The sequence below is a fragment of the Dasypus novemcinctus genome, chromosome 12 (assembly GCF_030445035.2).
Source record: "Dasypus novemcinctus isolate mDasNov1 chromosome 12, mDasNov1.1.hap2, whole genome shotgun sequence".
NCBI classification, from domain to species: domain Eukaryota; kingdom Metazoa; phylum Chordata; class Mammalia; order Cingulata; family Dasypodidae; genus Dasypus; species Dasypus novemcinctus.
This window is the reverse complement of record NC_080684.1, coordinates 68,384,021-68,411,830: the sequence shown is the minus strand read 5'-3', so window position 1 is coordinate 68,411,830 and position 27,810 is coordinate 68,384,021. Positions and strand designations below refer to the sequence as shown.

General features: G+C 37.2%; 1 protein-coding gene across 6 annotated transcripts in view; it reads right to left on the bottom strand.

Moving 5' to 3' along the window:
* The window catches only part of LRRIQ1 (leucine rich repeats and IQ motif containing 1), a 258,148-nt gene that overhangs the window by 206,409 nt on the left and 23,929 nt on the right, over positions 1–27,810 (bottom strand). For 5 of the 6 annotated variants that reach the window (XM_058308513.2, XM_058308506.2, XM_058308512.2 and 2 more), the window contains exons 7-8: positions 25,965–26,039; positions 2,161–3,774 (exon numbers count right to left, since the gene is read on the bottom strand). In XM_058308513.2, the coding sequence (XP_058164496.1) occupies positions 2,161–3,774; positions 25,965–26,039 (1,689 nt within the window). The remainder of the gene's footprint in view (positions 1–2,160; positions 3,775–25,964; positions 26,040–27,810) is intronic. The other variant, XM_058308508.2, reaches the window with a different exon arrangement.

The following is a 27,810-nucleotide window of genomic DNA, read 5'->3' as shown; positions in this document are numbered from 1 at the left end:
TCAAGTAATGAAGTTCACTATTTGCCTGGCAACAGTGTGTAGAATACCTGAAGACTCAAAATGAGAGATTAAAATAAGTAAAAATAAATTCATTACTGGGTAGAATTCCAGAAAAGTAAGCTTTTCTTTTTGAAAGGCCCTCTCCAGGAGGCTCTTACAAAGATGCTTTGGGTGATCAGCATAAGGACAGAGGTGTAAAGCTACCAGATTAGAAAATCAAGGTAAGAAAGTGAGTCAATGGGTCAGTAGCAGTGGGAAATTAAGACACCAAGATAAGCCATCTGCCATATAGAATCATTATAGGACTTCTTTGGAAACATTAGAGCATTTTATGACACTTTAGTACTTACATAGCACATTCATGTGTATTTTTCATCATAATTTCGTGTATTTGATGCTTCAATGAAAAATTAAATGTTTGAAATAGTTGACTAGTGCTCAGAGTATCATAGGTCCCTTTAGAACACTGCTACTCTAACTGGTCCCTGAACCAGTACCAACAGAATTATCCAGGAGCATTGTGAAAACGTGTAACATTGAGTCACCAGACAGACTGAATCAGAATCTACATTTTAACAACACCCCTGGTGATCTGTATACACATTAAAGTTCATGAGGCCTTGCTCTAGAAGTAAAAGAGGGTTGATCCTCACTGTAAGTTGTCAAGTGTTTCATAGGAGAGACAGAGGGTGGGCAGGAGAAGAAATGCCAAGGAGGCAGAGGTTCACGTCTTAAACTTCTTCAGTGCTTTTCTCTTTGGATAGAACAGAGACAGTGAAGGGGAAGGGCACTACTATTTAACTTCAGTTTTACTTTTGAAACAAATAAACTGTAGGAATGAAGTTGTCATTTCCTTAGTTGAATGGGATATTCATGAGCAAAACTATTTTAAATAGAATAATGAGTAGCTAATGTCATCATAATGGAAAGCCTACAGTAATGTCTTGAGGAAGGAAAGTACAAAGTAAATGATTTCAGATATAACACAGTCAAAGATAAAATAATAACCCAAGAAATGATGAGAGATTTTATGTGTAGCTCCATAGACCTGACAGATATGGCAAATATATTGACTAGAAAATAGAGGGTACTTCAAAGCATATACCCTAATTCTTGTTCTTTATGATATTGCTCTTTTTACATCCCAGGAGTCTCTCTAAAGCCCTTGTCCTATAAACCTCTCACAGTAAACTGAAATCTTATTTGCAGTGATAAACAGTACCCAAAATTATGTATTTATTTGTATATTTATTTGTTTAATGTCTGTTTCCCCCACCAAAGTTCCATAACAGCAAAGGCTCGGTTTTCTTTGTTTCTGTCCCTTTAGTCCAACAATAAATACTGATTAATCATATTGGACAGAGGAACATTTGTTGAGTGACTGAATGATGTGGTGTGTGTATGTATATTTCTTTTCCTAGACATCTTTCTATATTAATAAACTAAATAAATTTTATTGAATAAATTTGAGTCTCAGGCTTCATTAACCCTTTCTAGTTACTGTTTAAGAATATTTTAAGAATACATATTAAGAATATTTTCTTCCCTGTTTTGCTAGACAATTGTTAGTTTCTTTGTCTTAATTTTGGTTTAAATTATGGGGTTCATGACCATAGAACACTGGTAGCATTTGATAATAATTATTTAAAACGTCAGCATATATGGGTCGATTTGAATTCAAGCCTTTCAAAGCACGTGACTAAATAATTATGTTTCTATATAGAAATTCTAGGGTCTTCTTCTCTATCTTTGTAAGCCCTTCTTTTACAGCACTTGGTCTTGTATGAAGAAATCCACCTCACTCCAAAAAGAGCTACTAGGTGGTACAATGTCCCAAGTTTAAAGTAAACTTCTAATTGAATATGAAACTCCCACCCCACCACCCCGTTCCCTGCTGTAATCCAACCCTAAATTTCCAGATATCTCCATTCTTAGAGGTTTAATAATAAAAATAAGTGAAAGCTTATTTTTTTAAGTGAATAATTTTAACTGGGGAGATCATTAAATATATCCATTCTCAAATGGGTCAATATTAGCAACTTCACCAATTAAAAGACAATTGCTGGATATAAAATACGCCTTCTTCTAGAAATTGAAAAATTACAGTTTTGAGAAACAATTGCAAGTAGATATGAAAAGGTGTTAGAAAATTAGAAATACCTGCTGCAAAGTATTCCAAGGACCACACTGAAGAATGAGTTGTGTATTCAAAGGGGGCATAGTGTTGGCTGGGAATTTCACAAACCTCTTTCTTTTAAAAATTTTCTTTTCTTGATTTTTCTTGAATATTTCAAACCAGGGTTTAGATGACTTTATCCAGGCCAGCCTCTTTTCTTCAATAGAAGATAGAAGTGTTGACTTGGGTATAGAGCAGGTCATGGTACTTTCACATTCAACTCTATTTCCATGGCATTCTTCTGGAAGTTCAGGTTTAAGAGAGTTTGCTCTGTTAGAAACCAAGGAGCTTTCTGCAGTATGGTCACGTGAGTCTCCACAAGAAGATTGTCTACCTAAAATATAATCTTTCTTGTTTATTTTGTCTTTTGCATTTATTTTGGAATGACTGCTGTTAAAAATCACAATGTCGCTGTTCAGATCATTGATTTTTGAAGTATCCTCAATTTCTCTGTTTTTTAAATAAATTTCTTCTTGTTGTAGTACTACGTTTTGTGACACATTTTCAGGCTTTTCTAATTTAAATGGTGGTAATATTTGTTCCAATGAAATCATCGAAGAATCATTCTCTTCAAATAATGATCCACTCTGTTGTATCCTTTCTTTTTCTATTTCTTGTAACTCTTCCTGTTGATTATCTTTGATTATTTTCGGAGTATTATTGATTTTCTCCTCACTAATTCCTTGACTAGGCTCTGATACTATTATTTCAGCTTCTTGTTCCACATTCTCATTTATGACATGTTTTACTGTTTCCTGATTTTGTATTTGAGATTTATATTGCAGTTGATACTGTTTTTTCACACTTGCTTTTAGATCTGGGCTGTCCAAATCAGGCTGTTCGTCTATATTTCCATATTTTCCTTTTTGATTTTCCAAACATTGTTTTCCTAGGTCTTCATTTTTTTCTTCCACTTTTAATTCTGCCAAAATTGCTTGGTTTGATATAAATTCTTTTAATTGTATTTGTATTGAGTCTTTCAATACTAACTGCCTACCTACATTTTCTCCCTCATTTGATTCCTCATCTATTACCAGCCAAAGGGGACCATCTTCTTGCTGCATTGATTTTTCATCCATTAGCTTTTTGGCTATCTCATCTTTATTCTTTGATGTATCATCACCAGTTACATGTTTAACATTATATTCTCCTTTCTTGAATGCCTTACTTATTATTAGCTGTTTGCTTGAATCTTCCCTTATTCTTAATTTTTTCTTAGATAATTGTTCTCTTTCTAGTCTCAGAATGTTCTTTTTTTCTTCATATTCTTTTGCTCTCTTTTTCATTTCCTCTTGCTTCTGCTTTCTTATATCTTCTTCTATCCTTTGTTCCTTCTCTAATCTATTTCTTTTTTCTTCCTTCTGTCGGATTTTTGCTTCCTTTTCTTTCCACTCTTGTGCTTTCCTTTTCTTGTTTTCTACTTGTTCTTTAATGATTGGGTCGTATTTTTTGTAGACCATGAATGCCTTATATTTAGCTTGAATTTTTACAGCTGCATTATGCTGCAGTTTTAACAAACGCATTTTTTCTTTTTCTTGTAGGTCTTTAAATTTTCTTCTTTCTTCTTCCATTTGTAAATGCAAGTTTCTAATAAACTCCTAAAATAAAATAAGATGAATAGTAGTCAGCATACAATCAAATGTTTTACGTTTTAAAATATCATCTAAAATACAGATTTAAAACAAATACCAAAGGTAAATTAATAATGAAATACTATAAAATTCACTTAAAATGAATGAAATACTTTATTTTGAATGTTACTAACTTTTAAAATACTTAAGAGATTGGATCAAGTGAGTGAGCTCATACTCTAATGTATGTGGGCATCCTAAGCTTCCAAGAAATACATTGAGGAATTCCTGGAGGTTAGAAAATATGAAGATTGACACAGAGGAAAAGCAAGGTGAACCACAGGTAAAAATTCAAAATTATCTAGGAGATAATCACTTCAAAGATTTCTGAGTCTCCTTTCTGGTGTAAGAGACTTCCAAAACTAGCCCAGGGAATAGGCCAGGTAGCCCATACATATAAGCAATATGAAGAATGAGCCTAGCCACACATCTTATCCTTCCTCAACTATCAATGGTGTCAGCCTCCATAAAAACATATTACATTGAAGGAGATAATTTGCAATTAGGTGGAAAAATATCATTCTTACTAGAATTCTAAAACAAAAGCAAATATACCCACATTCATCAAGTATTTGAGGGAAATTAACATCAAGGGTGAGGAGGGAATAAATTCAGTAAGTGTAAGGAAAACCAATCCCTATGGAAAGTTATTAGAGTAAATGGAATGAACCTCTACAAGAAGCATAATTAATCTTTTCAAAAAATAAATTGTTTAAATAGGAATAAGTTCAGTTTAAAATGAAATGCAGGTGTTTTTCAAATGGAATATATATATATATATATATATATATATATATATAATTTGCCCAAACAAAAAGAAATCAGTATAGAATAGCTGAATGATAATTGGCTAAAGAAGAACTTCCAAATTAGATGGTCAGATGTTTTTTCATAACAACATACAAAATAATAATGACATGGAAAATATAGTACAGATATTGAAGCATAAAGATAATCAACACAGAATCTGACATATGACTTCCAGAAGAAATAACTGATAAAAATTGAAGGGAAGAAAGTAATGAAACATATTTTTTTGTACATAAACAAAATGGACATAAGTCATAGGATAAAGAGCCAAGTTAACTTAACACACACATACACACACACACACACACACTCAGATAGATGTTAGCAATATTTCATAACTCTAAGGAATGTAAAATCCATGAAAGTAGGGATTATTTTCTTTTTTATTCACTCCTATATCCTAAGCACTTGGAAAGTTGCTGCCACACTACAGAAAACCAATAAATATGTATGAATGAATAAGTTAAATGAAAAAATCTTAAGCTTAAAAAGAATGTAATGATTGGGTAATAAATTTGAAATCATAGTGTCATAGGCAAAAATAAATAAGCAATGGAGTTATATCTTGAAATAGCTAAAACTACATGTTAATAAGGCTGTATTCTATACCCAAGGAAACTAAACATTCAATTTGAAGGCAAAATAAAAACCTTTACAGGTGGACAAAGATTCAGAAAGTTTTCCACTCCAAAATTCTTTGTGACAGAAGTATTCAAAGATATACTCCACGCAATTAAAACTGAATTGGAGAAGGGGCAACATGACAGCAGTGTAAGGAGCTCCAAGAGTTGGTTAGTGCTACAGGGCAGTTAGTAATCATCCAAAGCTATTCAAAGCACTTGTTTGGGGTGCCCAGGAGACAAGCATTCTGCAACATCCTTGAAAGAATGGAAGGAGGAGACTGCCCATCTGCAGTGAAGATTCTTGAGTAGAATCTTCATGCCATGCAGGCCAATGCCCATCTTCCACTGGTGGTGCAAGCGGCCTCAGGAGCTATTCCATGGCTGGATTTGGAAGCTTCATTTCCCAAAAAAGGGGGTTGGAAGAGACGGTCAGGCACCTGATTTCAGCTACTAGTTATACTGGCTAAAGTATAAGCCTAAGAACAGCTAAAGTTTAAACCTGTCCAAGCAGGAGAGAGGCCAGTAGCCACCATTTTAACTCTGCCCCTGACTTGAAGGGAAGCCAGGCTGATTGAAAATTGAAGTGAAGGTAGGGACTGGCTTCTTCCCACCCAGATCGGATTGCAGCCTTAGCCTGGGCCCCAGCCCTACCTCTGCAGGGAGGAAGTTGGAGGGACCTGCACCAGCCTCTCTGGGCAACTGCAGGTACTTTCAGCTGGCACAGACTGGATAGTGGGACACCTGGGGCTCCATTCCTACCCCCCAATAAAATAGGAGGGAAGTTGTGTTCCCTTGGCCTCTCTGGGCAACTCCAAGTGCTTTCAGCCTGCATGGAATGATTTGCTGAGTGTCTTCAATTCCATGTTCCCTGCCCCCACAAAGAATGGCCTCTCTGGGCAACTACAGGTGCTTTCAGCTTTCCCAAACTGAATACTCACACACCTGTAGCTCCATCCCTCACCCCAATAGGGGAGCTATGTTTCCTCAGCCTCTTTGGGCAATTGCAGGTACTTTCAGCCCCAAAAGACTGTTTGTTGAGGATGCGGCGGCAGGGGGGGGGGGGGGGAGCTGGTGTTTACTCAGAATCTCTGGGCAACTATAGGTACTTTTGACCTGCAGAAACTGAACTGTTGGCATCCCATGGCTCTAACCCCACCCCGAAAGGACAAGAGGTGTACAGTGTTTCCTAGGCTCTCTGGACAAATGCAGGTACTTTCATCCCATATAGATTGGATACTCAGACACATGTAGCTCCATCCTTGCCCCCCAATATGATAGGAGGGGAGGTGTGTTTCCTGAGCTTCTTTGGGAAACTGTACGCGTATTCAGCCTGAAAGGACAGTTTGTTGAGAAAGTGGGGCTCCATCCCCACCACTCCCTATAGGATATTTCCTTAGTATCTCTGGGCAACTGCAGGTGCTTTTGACCTTCATGAACTGGACTGCTTGATGCCCATGGCTCCAACCCCTCCCCTGAAAAGACAAAAGGGGGTTGGGGTTTCCCCAGCCTCTCTGGGTACCTGATAGTACTTTCAGCCTGAAAGGACTGGTTTGCTGAGTGACTGGTGACTGCAGGTTCTTTCAGCTTGCACAGACTAGATACTCAGACACCTGTAGCTCTATGCCAAGCTCCAACAGGATAGGAGGGGACCTCTCAAGGCAACTTCAGGTACGTTCAGCCCACAAGAATTAGATTTTTGGGCACTCTAGTGAGTTCATCCTCACCCCTGACAGAGGAGAAGGGGGGCTAGGGCAACATTAATCTACCTGGTCAACTGCAGTCAGTTTGACCCTCACAGATTAGATTTGCTATCCATACCTGCAGCTCCATCCCTGCCCAGGAAGGGAGGAAGGGGCATGAAGTTTCATCAGTCTCTGCGGGCAACTACAAATGGTCTTGGACTGCATGGCTTGGATTACGTCACATGACTCTGGCTCCTGTCCTATCCTAGCACAGAAGAAAGGTGGGAGAAGCTTCTTCAGTTCCTGGGGCTTCTACAGCATACAATAACCACTATATCCTCAGCACCTACTACACAACCAGCAAGAGAGAAAGGGCAAGAATCCTAAAGTAAAGAGAGAAACTACATCCAGAATAAATACATCTAGTAAGCCAGATGCCAAAACACCAACAAAAAATTACAAACCACATCAAGAAACAGGAAAATATGACCCAGTCAAAGGAACAAGATAAGTCTTCATATGACAAAGGAGGTGAGACCATTAATCATAGAAGTTCAACCAAATCTCCCTTATAAATTCAATGAGATAGCTAAAGAGATTAAGGGTCTTAAGAAGACATTGGGGGGGGAGGGTGGAGCCAAGATGGAATCAGAGTAAGGAGCTTCTGGAGTCAGCTGTGAAACAGGGCAGTTGGTGGTCACCCAGAGCTACCTGAAGCACATTTTTGAGGATTCGGGAGACCAGAGGAGTACCCTGCAACATCCTTGACAGTGTGAAAGGAGGAGACTGTCCATCTGCACAGAAGAATCATGAATAGAGCACTCCATGCCATGGAGGTTGGTGCCCGTGGCATGAAAGCAGCCTTGGGGGCTATTCCATGGTTGAGTTGGAAGTTCCATTTCCCCCAATAAAAACAGGAGGAAAACACGGTGTCATACCAACTTCAGCTGCTGATTGGTGGATTCGGCTGGCTGAAGTAGAATCCTAGGAACAACTAAACTTTGAACCTGTCCAGGTCAGAGTGAAGCCAGTGATCGCCATTCTGACTCTGTCCCGGGCACAAGGGGCAGCGGTGCTGACTGAAAATCATAGTGTTTGTAAGGACCAGTTTCTTTCCACCCAGGTTGGATTGCAGGTCTTGCCTAAACCCTAGTCCTACCTCTGGCAGGGAGGAAGCTGGGGGGACCTGCACCACATCTCTGGGAAGCTGCAAGCCATGCCACAGAGGCTGGTGCCCATCCTACTCTAGGGACGCAAGCTGCCTCAGAAGCTATTCCGTGACTGGAGTTGGAAGTTCCATTTCCCATGAATGGTGGAGGAAGAAACAGATGTCCACAGATCTCAGCTACTAATTAGTAGACTCAGCTGGCTAAAGTATAATCTTAGAGACAGCTGGGGTCTGAGCATGTCCAAGTGGGAAGGAGTCTGGTAGCCACCATTTTGACTCCTCCCCCCAACCCCAGCATGAGAGGAAGCTGGGCTGACTGAAATCCAGTGAAGTTAGGGATAGGCTTCTTTCCACCAAGATCAGACTGCAGCCCTAGCCTAGGCTCCAGCCCCAACTCCAGCAGAGACATAGCTGGCAGGACCTGCACCAGGCTCCCTAGGCAACTGCAAGTGTTCTCCACTGGCAGAGGCTGAATAGTTGGACACCTAGGGCTGCATTCCCATATCCCAAGAGGATAGGAGAGGAGCTGGGTATCCTCGGCCTCTCCAGGCAATGGCAGGAGTTGTCAGCCCACAAAAACAGATCTGTTGAGTGCCTTTGAGCCCATCTCCACCTCTGTCCCCCTCACAGGAGAGGAGGGAGCTGGTGTTGCCTCAACCTCTCAGGGCAAGTTTTGGGCTGCATAAAACTAACTGTTGGGCACCTGAGGCTCTACCTCCATCCCCAATAGGAGAAGAGATGGACTTTGTTTGTCCAACCTCTCTGGGTAACTGCAGGTGCTTTTGGCACCCACAGCCTGGTCTGGTGGGTACTTGTGGAAGCACCCTCACCCCCTAATAGAAAAGAAGGGGCTGATGTTTCCACAGCCTTTTTTGGGCAACAGCAGATCTTCAGCCTGCATGGACTGACTATTGGATGCCTATGAATCCATCCCTATCCCCAATAGGATAGGAGGGGTCTGGTGTCTCCACAGCCTTTCTGGACAATGGTAGGTACTTTCAGCCAACAGGGACTGAATTGTCAGGTGCCTGTGGATCCAACCCATGCCTTAAGAGGACAGAAGGGGGCTGGTGTTTCCTTAACCTCTCCAGGCAATGGCAGGTATACTTGGCCTAAAGAGACTGAACGGTTGAGCACCCATAGAATCACCACTACCACCCAATAGAATAGGAGGGAGCTGGTGCTTCCTCAGCCTCTCTGGGAAATGGTGGGTACTTTCAGCCTACAGGATTGAAATGCTGAACATTTGTGGTTCTGTCCCATCCCCTAAAGGGCAGAAGGGACAATACTCCCTAAGCCTCTCAGGGCAACTGAAGGCATATTTGGCCCACAGAGATTAGATTGTTGGGCACTCCAGAGGGTCCATTCCCACTCCCAGCAGGGAGAGGGTCTGGTGATACATCAGTTTACCTGAGCAACTGTGGTCATTTTGGACCCAAACATCATGGATTGCTGACCAAAACTATAGCTCCATCCCTGCCTAAGGTAGGGGAGGAAGGGTGTGAAGCTTCATCAGTGTCTCCAGGCAACTACACACAGTCTTGTGCCCAACTGGAATTATCATACACAGCTATAGCTCTGTCCCTACCCCTGACAGAGGAGAAAGGTAGGAAAAGCTTCATCACTCCCTGGGGCAATGTGGGCAGCTTCAACCTCCACAGCATACAGCATCAACTACATCCTTGGCTCCTACTACACAACAAGTAAAGGAGAAAAGATAAGAAATCCCTAAACCAAAGGGGAAACTGCACCCAGAATGAATACATCTAGCAAGCCAGATGCAGAAACATCAATAAAAAATTACAATCCATACCAAGAAACAGGAAGAGATGGCCCAATTAAGGGAACAAAATAAGCCTGCGGATGACATAAACGAGTTGAGCCAACTAAACTTAGATGTTCAAACAATCTCCTTAATAAATTCAATGAGATGGCTAAAGAGATTAAGCATATTAAGAAGACACTGGATGAGCACAAAGAAGAATCTGAAAACATACATAGAAAGATAGCAGATCTTATGGGAATGAAAGGCACAATAAATGAAATTAAAAATACACTGGAGGCATATAACAGCAGATTTGAGGAAGCAGAAGAAAGGACTGGTGAGCCCAACGACATGGCCTCAGAAAGTGAACAAATGAAAGAAGAGATGAAGAAAAGAATGGAAAAAATCGAACAAAGTCTCAGGGAACTAAATGAGGGCAAGAGACGTGCAAACATACATAACATGGGTGTCCCAGAAGGAGAAGAGAAGGGAAAAGGGGCAGAAGGAATATATGAAGAAACAGTGGTAGAAATTTTCCCAACCTTATTGAAGGACATATATATCCATTTCCAAAAAGCACAACATACCCCTTTCCAAATAAATCCAAATAGATAACTCTGAGACACATACTCATCAGAATGTCAAATGCCAGAGACAAAGATAGAATTCTAAGAGCAGCAAGAGAAAAGCAATGCATAACATATAAGGGATACCCAATAAGATTAAGTGCCAACTTCTCATCAGAAACCATGGAGACAAGAAGGCAGTGGCATGATATATTTAAGATAATGCAGGAGAAAAACTGCCAGGCAAGGATTTTATACCCAATAAGATTATCTTTTTAAAATGAAGGTGAGATTAGAATAATTACAGATAAACAGAAACTGAGAGAGTTTATAACAAAAAGACCAGCTTTGCAGGAAATACTAAAGGCAGTGTTACAACTTGAAAAGAAAAGACAGGAGAGAGAGGCCTGGAAGAGAGTCTAGAAATGACAACTGTATCAGTAATAGTAACTAAAAGTGTCAAATATAAAATGACAAAATGCAAAGGTCAAAATGGATGAAATGAGAACTGCCTTTACAGTAATAACATTGGATTTTAATGGATTAAACTTCCCAATCAAAAGACACATACTGGCAGAATGGATAAGAAAATATAAGCCATCTATATATTGTCTGCAAGAGACTCACCTTACACCCAAGGATACCAATAAATTTAAAGTAAAATGTTGGAAAAAGATATTCCATGCATGTGGTAACCAAAAAAAAGCTGAGTTACCTATACTTATATCAGGTGATACAGACTTTAAAAGCAAAACTGTTATTAGGGACAAGAAAAGATATTACATATTAATAAAAGGGATGATTCACCAGGAAGAAATAACAATCATAAATATATATGCACCTAACCGGATGCCCCAAGATACATGAGGCAAACACTGGCAAAATTGAAGGAAGAAATAGACATCTCTACAATAATAGTTGGAGACTTCAATACATCACTCTCAGCATTGAATAGAATATCTGGGCAGAAGATCAATAAAGAAACAAAGCTTGAATAACACAATAAATGGACTAAACCTAATAGACATATATAGAACATTGCATGCCAAAACGGCAGGATATACATTCTTTTCAAGTGCTCATGGATCTTTCTCCAGGATAGGCTATATGTTGGGTCACAAAGCAGATCTCAATAAATTCAACAAAATTGAAATTATACAAAGCACTTTCTCTGATCATAATGGAGTAAAGCTGGAAATCAACAAGTGGCAAATAAAGGGAAATTTCACACATATATCGAGATAAAACGAACACACTCTTAAATAATCAGTGGGTCAAAGAAGAAATTTTTAAGAGAAATCAAAAAATATCTTGAGATGAATGACAATGAGATACAACATATCAGAATCTATGGGATGCTGTGAAGGCAGTTTTGAGAGGAAAATTTATAGCCCTCAATGATTGCCTTAAAAAAGAAGAGCTAAAATCAATGACCTAACTACACAGCTGGAGGAACTAGAAAAAGAACAGCAAGCTAATCCTAAAGCAAATATAAGGAATGAAATAACAAAGATCAGAGTAGAAATAAATGAAATTAAGAACAAAAAAAAACAAGAGAAAATTAACAAAAACAAAAGTTGGTTCTTCAAGAAGATTAACAAAATCAACAAACCCTTAGCTAGACTGACTAAGAAAAACAGAAGATGCAAATAAATGAAATAAAAAATGAAAAGGGGAGCCTTACTACTGACCCCATAGAAATAAGGGAGCTCATAAAGTGATACTATGAACAACTTTATGCTAAAAAACTAGACAATGTAGATGAAATGGAAAAATTCCTAGGAATGTAAGAACAACCTACACTGATACTAGAAGAAATAGAAGACCTCAACAAACCAATCACAAGTAAAGACATTGAAACAGTCATCAAAGAGCTCCCCAAAATGAAAAGCCCAGGACCAGATGGTTTCACAGGTGAGTTCTACCAAGAATTCAAAGAGTATTTAATACCAATCCTACTCAAGCTCTTCCAAAAAATTCAACAAGAAGGAATGCTACTATACACATTGTATGAAGCCAATATCACCCTAATACCAAAGCCAGATAAAGATATTACAAAAAAAGAAAATTACAGACCCATTTCTCTAATGAAAACAGATGCAAAAATCCTCAATAAAATACTGGCTAATTGAATCCAACAACACATTAAAAGAATTATCCATTATGATCAAGTGGGTTCTATACCAGGCATGCAAGGTTGGTTCAACACAAGAAAATCAATCAGCATAATACACCACATTAATAAATCAAAGAAGAAACATCACATGACCTTTTCAATTGACTCAGAAAAAGCAGTTGACAAAATACAGCATCCTTTCTTGATAAAAATACTAAAAAAATAGGAATTGAAGGAAATTTTCTCAACACGATAAAGGCCATATATGAAAAACCCACAGCTAATATTGTACTCAATGGTGAAAAACTAAAAGCTTTCCCATTGAGTTCAGGGACAAGACAAGGATGCCCACTGTCATGACTGTTGTTCAATGTAGTGCTAGAGGTTCTAGCTAGAGCAATCAGGCAAGAAAAAGAAATAAAAGGCATCCAAACTGGAAAGGAAGAATTAAAACTTCCACTATTCACAGATGATATGACTGTATATCTAGAAAATCCTGAAAAAATCTACCACAAGGCTGCTAGAACTAATAAATGATCTCAGTAGAGTGTCAGGATGCAAGATCAATACACAAAAATCAGTGGTGCTTCTATACCCTAGTAATGCACAATCTGAGGAGAAAGTCAGGAAAAAATTCTATTTACAATAGCAACTAAAAGAATCAAATATTTAGGAATACACTTAATCAAGGATGCAAAGCACTTGTATTCAGAACACTATATTTCATTGCTAAAAGAAATTTAAAAAGACCTAAATAATTGGAAGGACATTCCATGCTTGTGGATTGGAAGACTATATATCATTTAGATGTTAATTCTACCCAAATTGATATACAGATTCAATGCAATCCCAATAAAAATTCCACCAGCATTTTTTAAGCAAATGGAAAACACAATTATCAAATTTATTCTGGCCCTGAATAGCCAGAAACATCTTAAAAAGGAAAAGTGAAGTTGGAGGACTCTCACTTCCAGACTAAATCATATTACCATCTACAGTGGTAAAAACAGCAAGGTATTGGCAAAAGATAGACACAAAGATAAATGGAACCAAACTGATGGTTCAGAAACAGACCCTCACATCTATGGCCAAGTGATTTTTAACAAGCCTGTCAAGCCCTCCCAGTTGGGGAAACTATTTGTTGAATAGTTTATTCAACAAATGGTGTTGGGAGAACTGGATATCCATACCCAAAAGAAAGAAGACCCCTACCTCACATCTTATACAAAAATTAACTCAAAATAGATCAAAGACCTAAAGACCTAAATATAAAAGGAAGTACAATAAGACTCCTAGAAAGAAAATGTAGGGAAACATCTTCAAGACCTGGTGGTAGGTGGTGGATTCTTAAACCTCACACCAAAAGCATGAGCAACAAAAGAAAACATGGATAAATGGGACCTCCTCAAACTGAAACCTTTCTGTGATTCAAAGGACTTCATCAAGAGGGTGAAAAGGCAGCCCAGTCAATGGGAGAAAATATCTGGAAACCACTTATCTGATAAGGGTTTTATTTCCATTCTATATAGAAAGATCATACAACTCAACAATAAAAGAGCAAGCAATTCAATTAAAAAATGGGTAAAAGGTTTAAACAGACATTTCTCCAAAGAGGAAATACAAATGGCCAAAAAGCACATAAAAAAATGTTTCATATCACTAGCTATTAGGAAACGCAAATTAAAACAATGAGATATCTAACACCACATAGAATGGACATTATTAAAAAAACAGACAGGACAACAATAAGTGCTCGAGGTGATGTGGAGAAACAGGAACACTCCGTCATTGTTGGTGGGAGTGTAAAAGGGTGCAGCCTCTGTGGAAGACAGTTTGGCGGTTCCTCAGGAAGCTAAATATAGAAATGCCATATGATCCAGCAATTCCTCTGCTAGGAATATATCCAGAAGAACTAAAAACTATAACATGAACAGACATCTGCCCACCAACGTTCATAGTAGCATTGTTCACAATTTCCAAAAGATGAAAACAACTCAAGTGTCCATCTACCAATGAATGGATAAACAAAATGTGGTATATATATACAAATGGAATAATTATGCTGCACTAAGAAGAAATGAAATTGGGACATATGTGATAACATGGATGAGTCTTGAAGACATTATACTAAGCAAAGTAAGTAAGACACAAAAGGACAAATATTGCATGGTCTCATTAATATGAACTAAATACAAATAATAAACACATGGAATTAAAACCTAGAGTATAGGTTATAAGGAGATAAGAGGAGGGTTGAGAAGAACTACGTATGCTTAACATAAGTAGACGTTTTAATTAACTAGACTATAAAAGTGTGGAGATGAATAGAGTTGATAGTAACACATTACAGTGAGTAGCAAGTGGATTATAAATGGGATTGTGACTGAAAGGTAGTCTGGGGAAGTAAATGTCAGCAGAAAGAAAGCTGAAGAATAATCTATGGACTGAATAACACAGTGAACTCAGAGATGGTTGAGAATTGTGGTTAAGGGAACAAATGCAAGAGAGTCCTTCTGTGAGCTAGAGCTGATGTACATCACTATTGCAGCATGATGGGAATATGGAGAAACATGGGAAAACTACAATTGTTGTGACCTATAGACTGTGGTTAACAGCAAAAACTATAGTCTTACATCAATGCCAAGCTGTACTGTGTTGATAAAGGAGGTGTATGGAAAAAGTATGCCAAAGGTATGGTATGGATCATGATTGGTGATAATAGTCTGATGATATTGTGCCATAATCTGTAGCAAGTGTTCCACCAGGGTGTGGAGTTGTATGGGAAATCTGCACATCTGTATGAATGTTTTGCAAGTTCACAATATCTGTAACAAAAATATATTTTTAAAAAATAGTATGGGTTGGGGGGAAAATACACCAAATGTAAGATAAAGACTATAGCTGGTAGAAATATTTTGATGATGTTCTTGCATAGTTTGTAACAAATATTTCACATCAAGGCAATGAGTTGGTGGTGGGATGATGTATGAGACCCTTGTGTAATATTATGTATGTTTATTTTGTAAGTTTGCAATCTTTACTATACACTTATTGTTTATGTGTGTTCATGTACGATATATTTCAATAAAATTTTTTTTAAAAAAAGAAGACATTGGGTTAGCACAAAGAAGAATGTGAAACTTACATAGAAAAATAGCAGCTCTTATGGGAATGACCGGCACAATGAATGAAATTAAAATATACTGGAGGCATATAACAGCAGATTTGAGAAGGAAGAAGAGAGGATTAGTGAGCTTGAAGACATGGCCTCCAAAAGCAAATATACAAAAGAACAGATAAAGAAAAGAATGGAAAAATATTGAACAGGGTCTCAGGCAACTAAATGATGGTAAGAGACATGCAAATATACATGTCATGGGTGTTTCAGAAGGAGAAAAGAAGGGAAAAGGGGCAGAAGGAATATTTGAGGAAAGGGTAGAAAATTTCCCCAACCCATTGAAGGGCATAGATACCCATACCCAAGAAGCATAACATACTCTCACATGAATAAATCTGAACAGACGTACTCCAAGACACATGCTAATCAGAATGTCAAATGCCAAAGACAAAAAGAATTCTAAGAGCAGCAAGAAAAAAGCAATGCATCACATACAAGGGACACATAGTAAGAGTAAGCGCTAATCTTTCATATGAAACCACAGAGGCAAGAAGGCAGAGGTATGATATATTTAAGATACTGGAAGAGAAAAACTGCCAGTCAGGAAACTTATATTTGGCAAGACTGTCTTTCAAAAATGAGGGAAAGGGGAGCAGATGTAGCTCAAGTGGTCAAGCACCTGCTTCCCATGTACAAGGTCCCAGGTTGGATCCCTGGTACCTCCAAAAATATGAGGGCTAGTTTAGAATATTCACAGATACCAACTTTACAGGAAGTAATAAAGGGAGTACTATAGCCTGAAAAGATAAAACAGGAAAGAGAGGCTTGGGAGACTAAAAATAAAAATAAAATATGACAGATAAAACCCAAAGGTTAAAATGGGTTAATCAAGACCTGTCTTTACAGTAATAACATTGAATATTAATGGATTAAACTCCAAAACCAAAAGACACAAACTGGTGTAATGAATAAGAAAATAAGAACCATCCATATACTGTCTACAAAAGATTCACATTAGACCCAAGGATACCAAAATATTGCAAATGAACAGCTGGAAAAAGATGTTACATACAGACAATAACGAAATAAAAATCTGGAGTAGCTATACTTATATCAGATAAAATAGACTTTAAAAGAAAAGCTGTTATTAGAGAAAAGGAAGGATATTATATATTAATAAAAGGGGCAATTCACCAGGAGGAAATAATAACCATAAATGTATATGCACCCAACCAGGATGGCCCAAATTACACGAGGCAAACACGGGGAAAATTGAAAGGAGAAATAGCTGTCTCTACAGTAATAGTTGGAGACTTTAATACTCCACTCTCAGCATTGGACAGAACATCTGGGCAGAGGATCATAAGGAAACAGAGAGCTTGAATACTATGATAAATAAATAGACTAAACCTAATAGACATATGCAGAACATTACATCACAAAACAGCAGGATATATATTATTCTCAAGTGCTTATAAATCTTTCAACAGAACAGACCATATGTTGGGTAACAAAACAGAACTCAATAAATTTAACAAGATCAAAATTGTACAAAGCACTTTGTTTGATCATAATGGAATAAAGTTGGAAACCAACAACAGGCACAAAAATGGAAAATTCACAAATATATGGATATTAACCAAAACACTCTTAAATAATCAGTGGCTCAAAGAAGACACTCTGAGAGAAATCAGTAAATATCTGAGACAAATGAAAATGAGAACATAGCCTATCAGAACCTATGGGATGCAGCAAAGGTAGTGCTGAGAGGGAAATTTTCTTTTTAGCATTTTTTATTGTATTTATTTAAAGATACATAGATAACAAAAAATGTTACATTAAAAAATATAAGACGTTCCCACATACCCCACACCCCTCCCCACCCCACTCCTCCCACATCAACAACCTCCTTCATCACTGTAGCACATTCACTGCATTTGGAATATATCTTGGAGCTGCTGCACCATATGGATTATAGTTTACATTGTAGTTTACACTCTCCCCCAGTACATTCAATAGGTTATGGCAGGATATATAATGTCCAGCATCTGTCCCTGTAATATCATTTAGGACAACTCCAAGTCCCAAAAATGCCCCCATATCACATTTCTTCCCTCTCCCTGCCCTCAGCAACTACCATGGCCACTTTCTCCAAAACAATGCTATAGTTTATTTATAGCCCTAATGCTTACTTTAAAAAAGAAGAGTTAAAATCAATGACCTAAATATACAGCTGGAGGAACTAGAAAAAGAACAGCAAACTATTCTCAAAGCAAGCAGAAGGAATGAAATAACAAAGATCATAGCAGAAATAAATGAAATTGAGAACACAAAAAGAAAAGAATAAAATCAAAAGTTGATTCTTTAAGAAGATCAATGAAATCAGCAAAGCCTTAGCTAGACTGACAAAGAAAAAAAGAAGATGCAAATAAACAGAATAAAAAATTAAAATGAGGACATTACTACTGACCCCACATAAATAAGAGAGATCATAAGAGGATACTATGAACAACTGTATACAAACAAACTAGACAATGTAGATGAAATGAAAAAATTCCTAGGAACATATGAATAATCTACACCGACTCCAGAAGAAATAGAAGATCTCAACAGACTAATCACAAATAAAGGGATTGAAACAGTCATCAAAAAACTCCTCAAAATGAAAAGTCCAGGACCAGATGGCTTCACTGATGATTTTACCAAGCATTCAGAGAAGATTTAATACCAGTCTTACTCAAACTCTTCCAAAAAACTGAAAAAAAAGAACACTACCAAACTCATTCTATGAAGCCAATATCACCCTAATACCAAAGCCAGATTTTTAAAAAATTATGGAAAAAAAATTACGTACCCATTTCCCTAATAAATACGGATGCAAAAGTTCTTAAGAATTACAAGACATTAAAAGAATTATTCATCATGATCAAGTGGGCTTTATACCAGGCATGCAAGGGGGGGTTCCAAACAGGAAATTAAGTGAAATACACAACATTAATAAAGCAAAGAAGGAAAATCACATAATCCTATCAATTGACACAGAAAAGGCATTTGACAAAATACAGCACCCTTTCTTGATAAAAACACTCCAAAAAAAACTTTTTCAATATGATAAAGGTCATATATGAAAAATCCACAGCTAACATTGTACTCAATGGTGAAAGACTGAAAGGATTCCCTTTGTGATTGGGAACAAGACAAGGATGCCCACTGTCACCACTGTTGTTCAATATAGTGCTAGAAGTTCTAGATAGAACAATCAGGCAAGAAAAAGAAATAAAATGCATCCAAACTGGAAAGGAAGAATTAAAACTTTCTCTATTCAAGGTGATAAAATACTATACCTAGAAAGTACCGAAAAATCTACAACAAAGTTGCTAGAGCTAATAAATGCTTTCAGCAGAGTGGCAAGGTACAAGATTAATATGCAGAAATCAGTAGTGTTTCTATACACTAGTAATGTGCAATCTGATGAGGAAGTCAGGAAAAAATTCCATTTACAATAGCCACTAAAAGAACCAAATATTTAGGAATAAACTTAACCAAGGACTTAAAGTACTTATATTCTATAACTACAATGCATTCCTAAAAGAAATATTAAAAAGACTTAAATAAATGGAAGAACATTTCATGCTCATGGATTAGAAGACTAAATATCATTGAGATTTCAATTCTACCCAGATCGATATACAAATTCAATGCAATCCCTATAAAAATTCTACCAGCATTTTTTAAACAAATGGAAAACACAATTATCAAATTTATTTGGAAGGGTAAGGTGCCCTGACTAGCTAGAAACATCTTAAAAAGGAAGAGCAGAGTTGGAGGACACTCACTTCTGGACTTCAAATCATATTACCTAGCTACAGTGGTAAAAACAGCATGGAAACAGCATAAAGATAGACAAATAGACAAATGGAATTGCACTGTTTCAGAAACAGACCCTCATATCTATGGTTAAGTGATTTTTGACAAACCCACCCAGCTGGGGCAGAAAAGTTTATTCAATGAATGGTGCTTGGAGAACTGGATATCCACAGCCAAAAGAAGGAAAGAAGACCCCTGTATTAGTCAGCCAAAGGGGAGCTGATGCAAAATACCAGAAATCTATTGGCTTTTATAAAGGGTATATATATGGGAAAGAAGTTTACAGTTACTAGGCCATAAAGCATAATTTACTTCCCTCACCAAAGTCTGTTGCTACGTGTTGGAGCAAGATGGCTGCTAATACCTGCAAGGATTCAGGGTTCCTGGATTCCTCTCTTCCTAGGGCTCATTTCTCTCTGGGCTCAGCTGCTCTGCTCCCTCCACAAGGCCATCTGTAAACTATCAGGGAGACAGCTCATCTCTCTTCCCAGGGTCTCTACTGTGTATTATGAAGCTTTCTCTCTTTCCTCAGCAGAAGTGAATTTCTGCTTCTCTGTGAATTTACTTCCCAGCGTGCCCACATTAAAATTCCAAATTCTTTACTCTGCCATGTGGTTTTCTCTGAGTCCCCACCCCCCAAGAGGGCAGGGATGCAACATCCTACTGGCATAGCCCAATCAAAGCCCTAAACATAATTTAATCATGCCTCAAGGAACAGACCAATTTACAAACATAATCCAATATCTAATTTTGGAATTCATAAACAATGCCAAACTGCCACAACACCTATCTCACAACTTTGAAAAATTAACTCAAGATGGATCAAAGATCTTAATAAGAAAGCTAAAACCATAAAACTTCTGGACAAAAAAGTAGGGAAACATATTCAAGACCAGGTGATCTGTGGTGGTTTCTTAAACCTTATCCTGAAAGCATGAGCAACAAAAGAAAACATGGATAAATATCACTTCCTCAAACTCAAACATTTTTGTGATTCAAAGAACTTCATCAAGAAGGTGAAATGGCAGCCCACTCAATGTGAGAAAATATGGATATTAAATATCTGATAAGGGTTAGATTTCCATTCTATATGAAGAGATCATACAACTCAACAACAAAAGAGCAAGCAATCCGATTTAAAAATGGGCACACTTAAATAGATATTTCTCCCAAGAGGAAATACAAATGGCCAAAAAGCACATGAAAAAAATGTTCAGTATCACTACCTATTAAGGAAATGCAAATTAAAACAACAATGAGATATCATCTCACTGCATAGAATGGCCATTACTAGAGAGAAAAAAATATATCAATAAGTGCTGGAGAGGATTTGGAGAAATAGTAACACTCTTTCACTCTTGGTATGAATGTTAAATGGTACAGACTCTGCAATTCTTCTACCATGAATATATCCAGAAGAACTGAAAACTATGATGCAAACAGACATTTGCACACCAATGTTAACAGGAGTGTTATTCACAATTTCCAAAGATGGAAACAACCCAAATGCCCATCGAATGATGAATGGATAAACAAAATATGGTCTATTCATATGATGGAATACTATGCTGCTGTAAGGAGAAATGAAATTGGGACACACCTGACAACATGGGTGAATCTTAAAGACATTACGCTAGGTGAAATAAGTCAGACACAAAAGGACAAATATTGCATGGTCTCACTAATATAAACTAAATACAAAGAATAAATGCCTGTCATTAAAACCTAGAGTATAGGCCATTAGGAGATAAAAGGAGACTGAAAAGCAAATAAATCCGTATCATTTAGCACTTAATTTTTGTTGTAGTTGTTGTTCCATTTTCTGCTGCGTTCCAGCATTTCACTTCAGAAATAAGCTGTTCATCTTGCCATGATTCCTTTTTTGTTAATGTGTGATTTTATTTACGTATTGTGACAGCTTGAAGTTCATTTATGAATCCCCAAAAGAGAACTAATCCATTCCTGTAGGTGTGAGACCCCTTCAAGGACTATACATCAATGAGGCATGACTCAGGTTGAGTCTCTGCCCTCTTGCTAAGTCTGATAAAAATGGAGACACACAGGAAATGAGTGCTGCTATATAATATTGATCCTACCATGTGAAAGAGAAGACTGCAGGAAAACAGAAAACTGTTGTAGGCACAAGGAGACAAGGCCCAGGGAGAGATGAGCCATATGCCTGATAGCTTATAGCTGAAATTGGAAAGAAAGTGGAGCAGCTGAGACCTGGAAAGAGACAGCCCTATACCTGAATGCCCATAGCTAGAGCTCTAGGAGACGGTAGATTCTGAAGGGGAAGCCAGAGAATTTGGTAGAGATCGTTGGTCATACCACTTCATCATGTGGCAGGGCCTCTGAGAAAGCATCTCTGCTGGTGCTTTGATTTGGACATTTCACAGCCTCAGTACTGTAAGCTTTTATACCCAAATAAATCCCTTTATAAAATCCAACCTATTTCTGGTTCTTTTTATCTGCAGCTCTTTAGCAAACTAAAACGCCTCTGTATACTTTTGGATTATTTTACACTATACCCCCTTTTTTATGAATTTCAGTAGTTGTAATTAAATTTCCAAAGTTTTATTTTCTTTGTAATTACTCTACTTGGGGTTCACTAAGCTTTCAATGTTCAGGCTGTTTTTGTTTTGTTTTAACAATTTTCAATTTTTTTCAACAATTATATCTTCACTTATAGCTCCTTCTACATTCTCTATCTTTCCAAGATTCCTATTATACAAATTTTATATCTTTCCAATACATGTCACCTATTTCTTGTGTTCTTTTTTGCGTTTCTCCTTATTGCTCCTCTCTATGCTTTAATTTGGAATTTTCTATCATCCTATTTTCTGTTTCACTAATCCTGTCATTTGCTGTTTTCAATCCAATGCCAAATGCATCCACTGGATTTTTTAATTTACAGACTGAATTTTTCAGCTCTGCATTGCTCATTTGATACTTTGTTATAGATTCTCATTCCATATTTATATCTACTTAACCATACTGTTACTAAATGATAGTTAGTTTTAGGTATTCTAATATCTCTACTAACTTCAAAATTTGGATGACCTTCAGGTAAATTACTATTGTCTCTTTTACTCTAATCAATCATATGATCTTGTCCCTTCACATATCTAACTATTTTTTTTGTGTTAGGTACCAGTGGCCAGGGATTGAACCCAGGACCTCATATGTGGAAAGCCAGTTCTCAACCACTGAGCCACATTGGCTCCCCTGAGTGTTTTTTGTTTGTTTTCCTTGTTGTTTTGTTTTTGCTCTTGTTTAAGAGGCAATGGGAACTGAACCCAGGACCTTCCATGTGGGAAGCAGGACCTCTACTGCTTGAGCCACATCTGCTCCCCTAACTACTCTTTTTAATAAAAGATGGATAAGGATTATTTTATCCAGATTAGACAGATATTTCAACAATCTTGCATTTTAAGTGTTATTAAAGAAGAAAAGACAAGTTTAAGAAAGATCACTTGGGGTAATGTCAAAAATAAAGATACTAGGTTCTTCCTAAGAAAAACAAGGTATTATCCAACAAGGAAGATTGACAGCCCTGACTAAATTCATCAACAAATGTTTATTAAGCACCTACCACATACTAGGAATTATTCTAGGTACTGGGGATAAAGAAGTAAACTAAATATTCAAAAATCTTCTTCTCTTATGAAGTGTACGCTCTAAATCATAAAAACGAAATTCTGTACAAAAAACAACAAAAATTGTAAACTGTTAAAATTTTTTAAACAACAAGGAAATTCTGGAAAAATAAAAGCAAAACTTCGTTCTAGAATCTCCTCAAATATACTACCCTATAAAAGCAAACAGACCAATTAGTAAAGCAAAACCATAAGGTCTACAGAAAAATAGATGAGTGAATATGAATATATTGAGACATATCTTTCATTGATACATGACCAATGTGATACCAGTGATTGTGCAAGGGGGAAAGAAGGAAGCAATGAGTCCTCTGACAGACCAGAAATTCCCCAATCAATCAACAGGTATCCACTCAAGAAAGTTCAGCTGCCCAATTTTAGAACATTAGCTGAAAGACAGAAAGGATACATACTCCAATAGCAGGTGAATGCTAAATTCTTTGGTGGGCTCTGAAAGGGCTGGGGCAGTCTAAGCTCCTGAACTTTTCAAAAATAATTAGCCAAAAATCCCCAATTACTTCTGCTAGTGTCTAAATTTAGCATCACACAATCAAGAACAAGGTAAAAAGAAAGTCCAGATAACAGTGGAGGGGGTCTTAGAAAATAAGTATCTGGGCATTTTTTTAATCACTTCAGAAAAATAAAACAAAAAAAGGAGCATTGTTGCTAGTTAGAAGATATATGCTAACCAGTCTTCCTTTAAAAAACTTCAGGAAAACTATTATAATGTAAAAAGCAATAACAGAATTGGGCTAAGGCCAAATCCCACACAAAGTTATTGTAAGAAAAAAGAAAATAAGGCTCAGTATAACTTACAAAAGATATTGTTCATATTCTGTGACCCACTGATACCATTTCAATTTCAAGGAAATTATCTATGAACATTTAGAGAAACAGAAAAAGACAAATGGACAAAAACACTAAGAGTAATACATGCAAAATAATAAATTAGAAACAACAAGTAACAGAAAATAGGTAAATTATGGATATGGTGGATCTATAAAATGGATTATGAACAGCCATTGAAAAAGTATCTTTCACAGCTAATATCAAAGTTAATGGTGAAAAACTGAATTGTTACCCCTAACATTAAGAATAAGACAAAGATATTTATTCTCACCACTTCTATTCAGCATTATACTGGAGGTTCTTATTACTGCAATAAGGCATGTAGACAAATGCTCATGATAAAATGTTAAATGTCAAAAACAGGATATAATACTAAATACATAATTTAAGGGTCTGAAGAAGAAATGAGATTATAAGGCTATGAGTCTCTAAAAAAGAGTCTGGAGGTTGTCAGAAGGAATGCCCTTATGCACAACTGAGCAGAGTCTAAGAGACAGATAAAGTAGATACAACCCCAGGTATTGGTTCTTTTGAGGGATAAAGAGACCCACGGGTTCTATGGTCATGGCAGATGGTGTTCACTGCCATGGTAGATGGCCCTTCTTTGGAGCTGGTGTTTCTGCATGATGGAACTGGACTCAGAGGGGATCTCTTCTCACAAGACTTGTATGCTACTTTATTGGAATTGTAGTTGGTGCTGGGGTTTAAGATATATTTAGGGGATTCGAATCTCTGGACTGATAATAAGACACCCAGGCCCAGAGCCTCAACAGACTTCAGCTCCTACACTTTGATTTATTGGACTTACCCCACTCAGCTAACATCGAGTTGAAGAAGGTCAACCACCACACCATGAAGCCTAGAGTGTCTACAACTGAAAGCAGGAGGAGTGCATCCAGTATCCATGTGGAATCTAAGCCCCCACTTGACATAGATGTGCAATGGACACAACCAATCCAATGTCCACAGAGAAAATGTGGAATGGGTGTGGGAAGGGTAGCCATGGTGGCTGCTGGGTTTGGGGAATGGGAGGAAGAGATGAGATGTGGAGGTGTTTTCGGGACGTGGAGTTGTCCTGGGTGGTGCTTCACGGACAATTACGGGACATTGTAGATCCCCCCAGGGTCCACTGGATGGAACGTGGGAGAGTGTGGCCTATGATGTGGACCATTGACTACAAGGTGCAGTGATGTTCAGAGATGTACTTACCGGGTGCAATGGATGTGTCACGATGATGGGAGAGAGTGTTGCTGTGGGGGGAGTGGGGGGTGGGGGCGGTGGGGTTGATTGGGACCTCATATTTTTTTAATGTAATTTTTAAAACTAAATAATTTTAAAAAAAACAAATAAAAAACAGGATATAATACTAAATACAGTAGAAACCCACTTCAACAGTTTGTTTATATAAATAAAGGAAATATATGAAAGAAATATGAAGAAAGGTAATACGGTTTAGCTGGATGATGGAATTACAGGAGATTTTATCTACTTATACCTGTAATTACTTAAAATAATCTGAAATAGAAACTGTGTAGTAAATAAAAGCTAAATATAAATACATCATCAGAATCAAGGAGTGAAGTAATCATTCATAACAAATGGAGTATGGGGTCCAGTTAAATTTAAGTTATAAATATAGATTTGGTTCTGATCAGCCATATCATGAGTTTATGAAAGAGAAGCCTTCCATGAACAATACTTCAAACCTTAAAAGGAAATAGAATTGCAATTTTGTATGGACATGTTCATTCACTGAACCAGTTTATTTTCATTTTAAAGATATTCTGTTTCAGGGAGAGTTTCTGATGATAAAAAATTTTTAAATGTTTGATCAATTAAGTCCAGTTAAGCAGTATTATCTTAAAATTCCTATATCAAGTTCAGTAATTCATTTCAAATTAAGAATGTACTGATTAAAAATGACAAATAGGTACCTCATGTTGTTTAAATTTCTCCTCCCACATTTTCTCTTCTTTGTATAGTTCATTATTCATCTTGTCCTGTTCTTGCTGAATATATGATAATATTGAAATATAATAGTCAAATATCAAATAATGTTAAATACATGATATGTAATGTACACAAAATACATTTATAAATAATGCTTAAAGATGACACCCCACCAATGCCTCGTTATTAGTATTAGAATAACAACTTTAATCTTGACCCACAGTGCCATATAAATGATAGCTTGGGCTCCTATTCTGAGCACATAAAAATGTTTGGAAACTGAGAAAATTGTTTTATTTATTCACATAATTAAATGCGTTGGCTAGAAATACTGTTGAGTACTGTAAAAGTTGCAAATAAAACTATAAGATGGGTTTTGAATTACAAGCTGTTTTCTTTAAACATCATTACATTTAATTTGTCATGTTTCTTTTCAATAACAATTAGTACTTACTAAGATAAGGCTATGCAAAAGAAATAAAGATCATAAAATACAGTCCCTTTCTTCAAAAACTTACCTTGATGATGGGAACACTATCATAAGTTCACAAATTACCCCAAATTTAGCAGAATAAGGTTATTGCAAGAGAAGTATAAAAGATCATAGGACTAGGTTTTAATATTTAGAGGATCAGGAAAAGTTCCACAAGAAGAATGTATTGGAAATAACTAAACTTTCAAGAGGTGAAGCATTTTGTGCATTTATTAAAGTTTTTTGAACAAATAAAATAATTAGAAATTCTTTTAGGAAAATCATGGGTTAAAATTAGTTAGAAGTAGAGAGAGAGCACCATAAAGACACAAAGGAGATCTGTGAGGAAGGCACTGAAAATACCCATGTGAGAATCAAAGAAGGCCTTCCACAGATAGGGTGGCAGACATGAGAACAGGTGCCAAGATAATGCAAATGTAAAATTGCCACAAATTGTCAGTTGACTCAAAGGAAGTAGGAACAATTCCCTAGATATTAGTTTATATAAATTATGAGATCTTTTGATGGAATTTGAGCAGGGAAATGTCATTTTTTATAAATATCCCTTTGACAACACTAATGGTGGAAGAGTTCAAGCAATATAAGACCAATGGTAGATCAAATAGACAGTAAATATTTCAATCTAGAGACTAGGACAGACTGAACTAAAGAGCAGCAGTAGATATATGGTATGACACCTAATTTTTTGTGAATCCCAGAAAAGATAATGTTCTTGGAGCTAATCCATTCCTGTGGGTGTGTGCCCTTTGATTGGACTGATTTCAGTTGGAGGCCTTTGATTGGAGTGCTTCCGTGAGCATGATCCAGGGTGGGTCTCAGCCCACTTGCTAGAGTCTTATATACTGGAGAATCATTCAGAGACACACAGAGAAAAATAACTGTAAGCTTTTACCCTGCCATGTAAGAGAGGACTCCAGGATTGCCTACAGCTGCAGAAAGATGGAGAAACCCTGAGAGGCTGAGGGACGAGAAGCTGAGAATCAGCCTGCAGCTGAAGAGACAAGGCTTGGGGACAGTGAAGCCGTCTGTCTGATCACCTAGAGCTGAGCTCAGAGAGAAAGTGAGCCCGGAGAAGGCCCCCACAGGTCGCCATTTTGCCTTGCCATGTGGCAGAAGTTCAGGATCTAAGGAGCAGCCAACCCTTGGTGAGACAGCATTTCTGATGACTTGGACATTTTCACAACCTCAAAACTATACGATTTTACCCTAATAAATTCCCATTATAAAAGCCAAGCCATTTTCAGTATTTTTGCATTGTCATACTTTAGGAAACTAAAACATATAGATATAAAGATGGATAAGAAACTGTTAAAGAGGATAATAAAAGATGGGGAAGA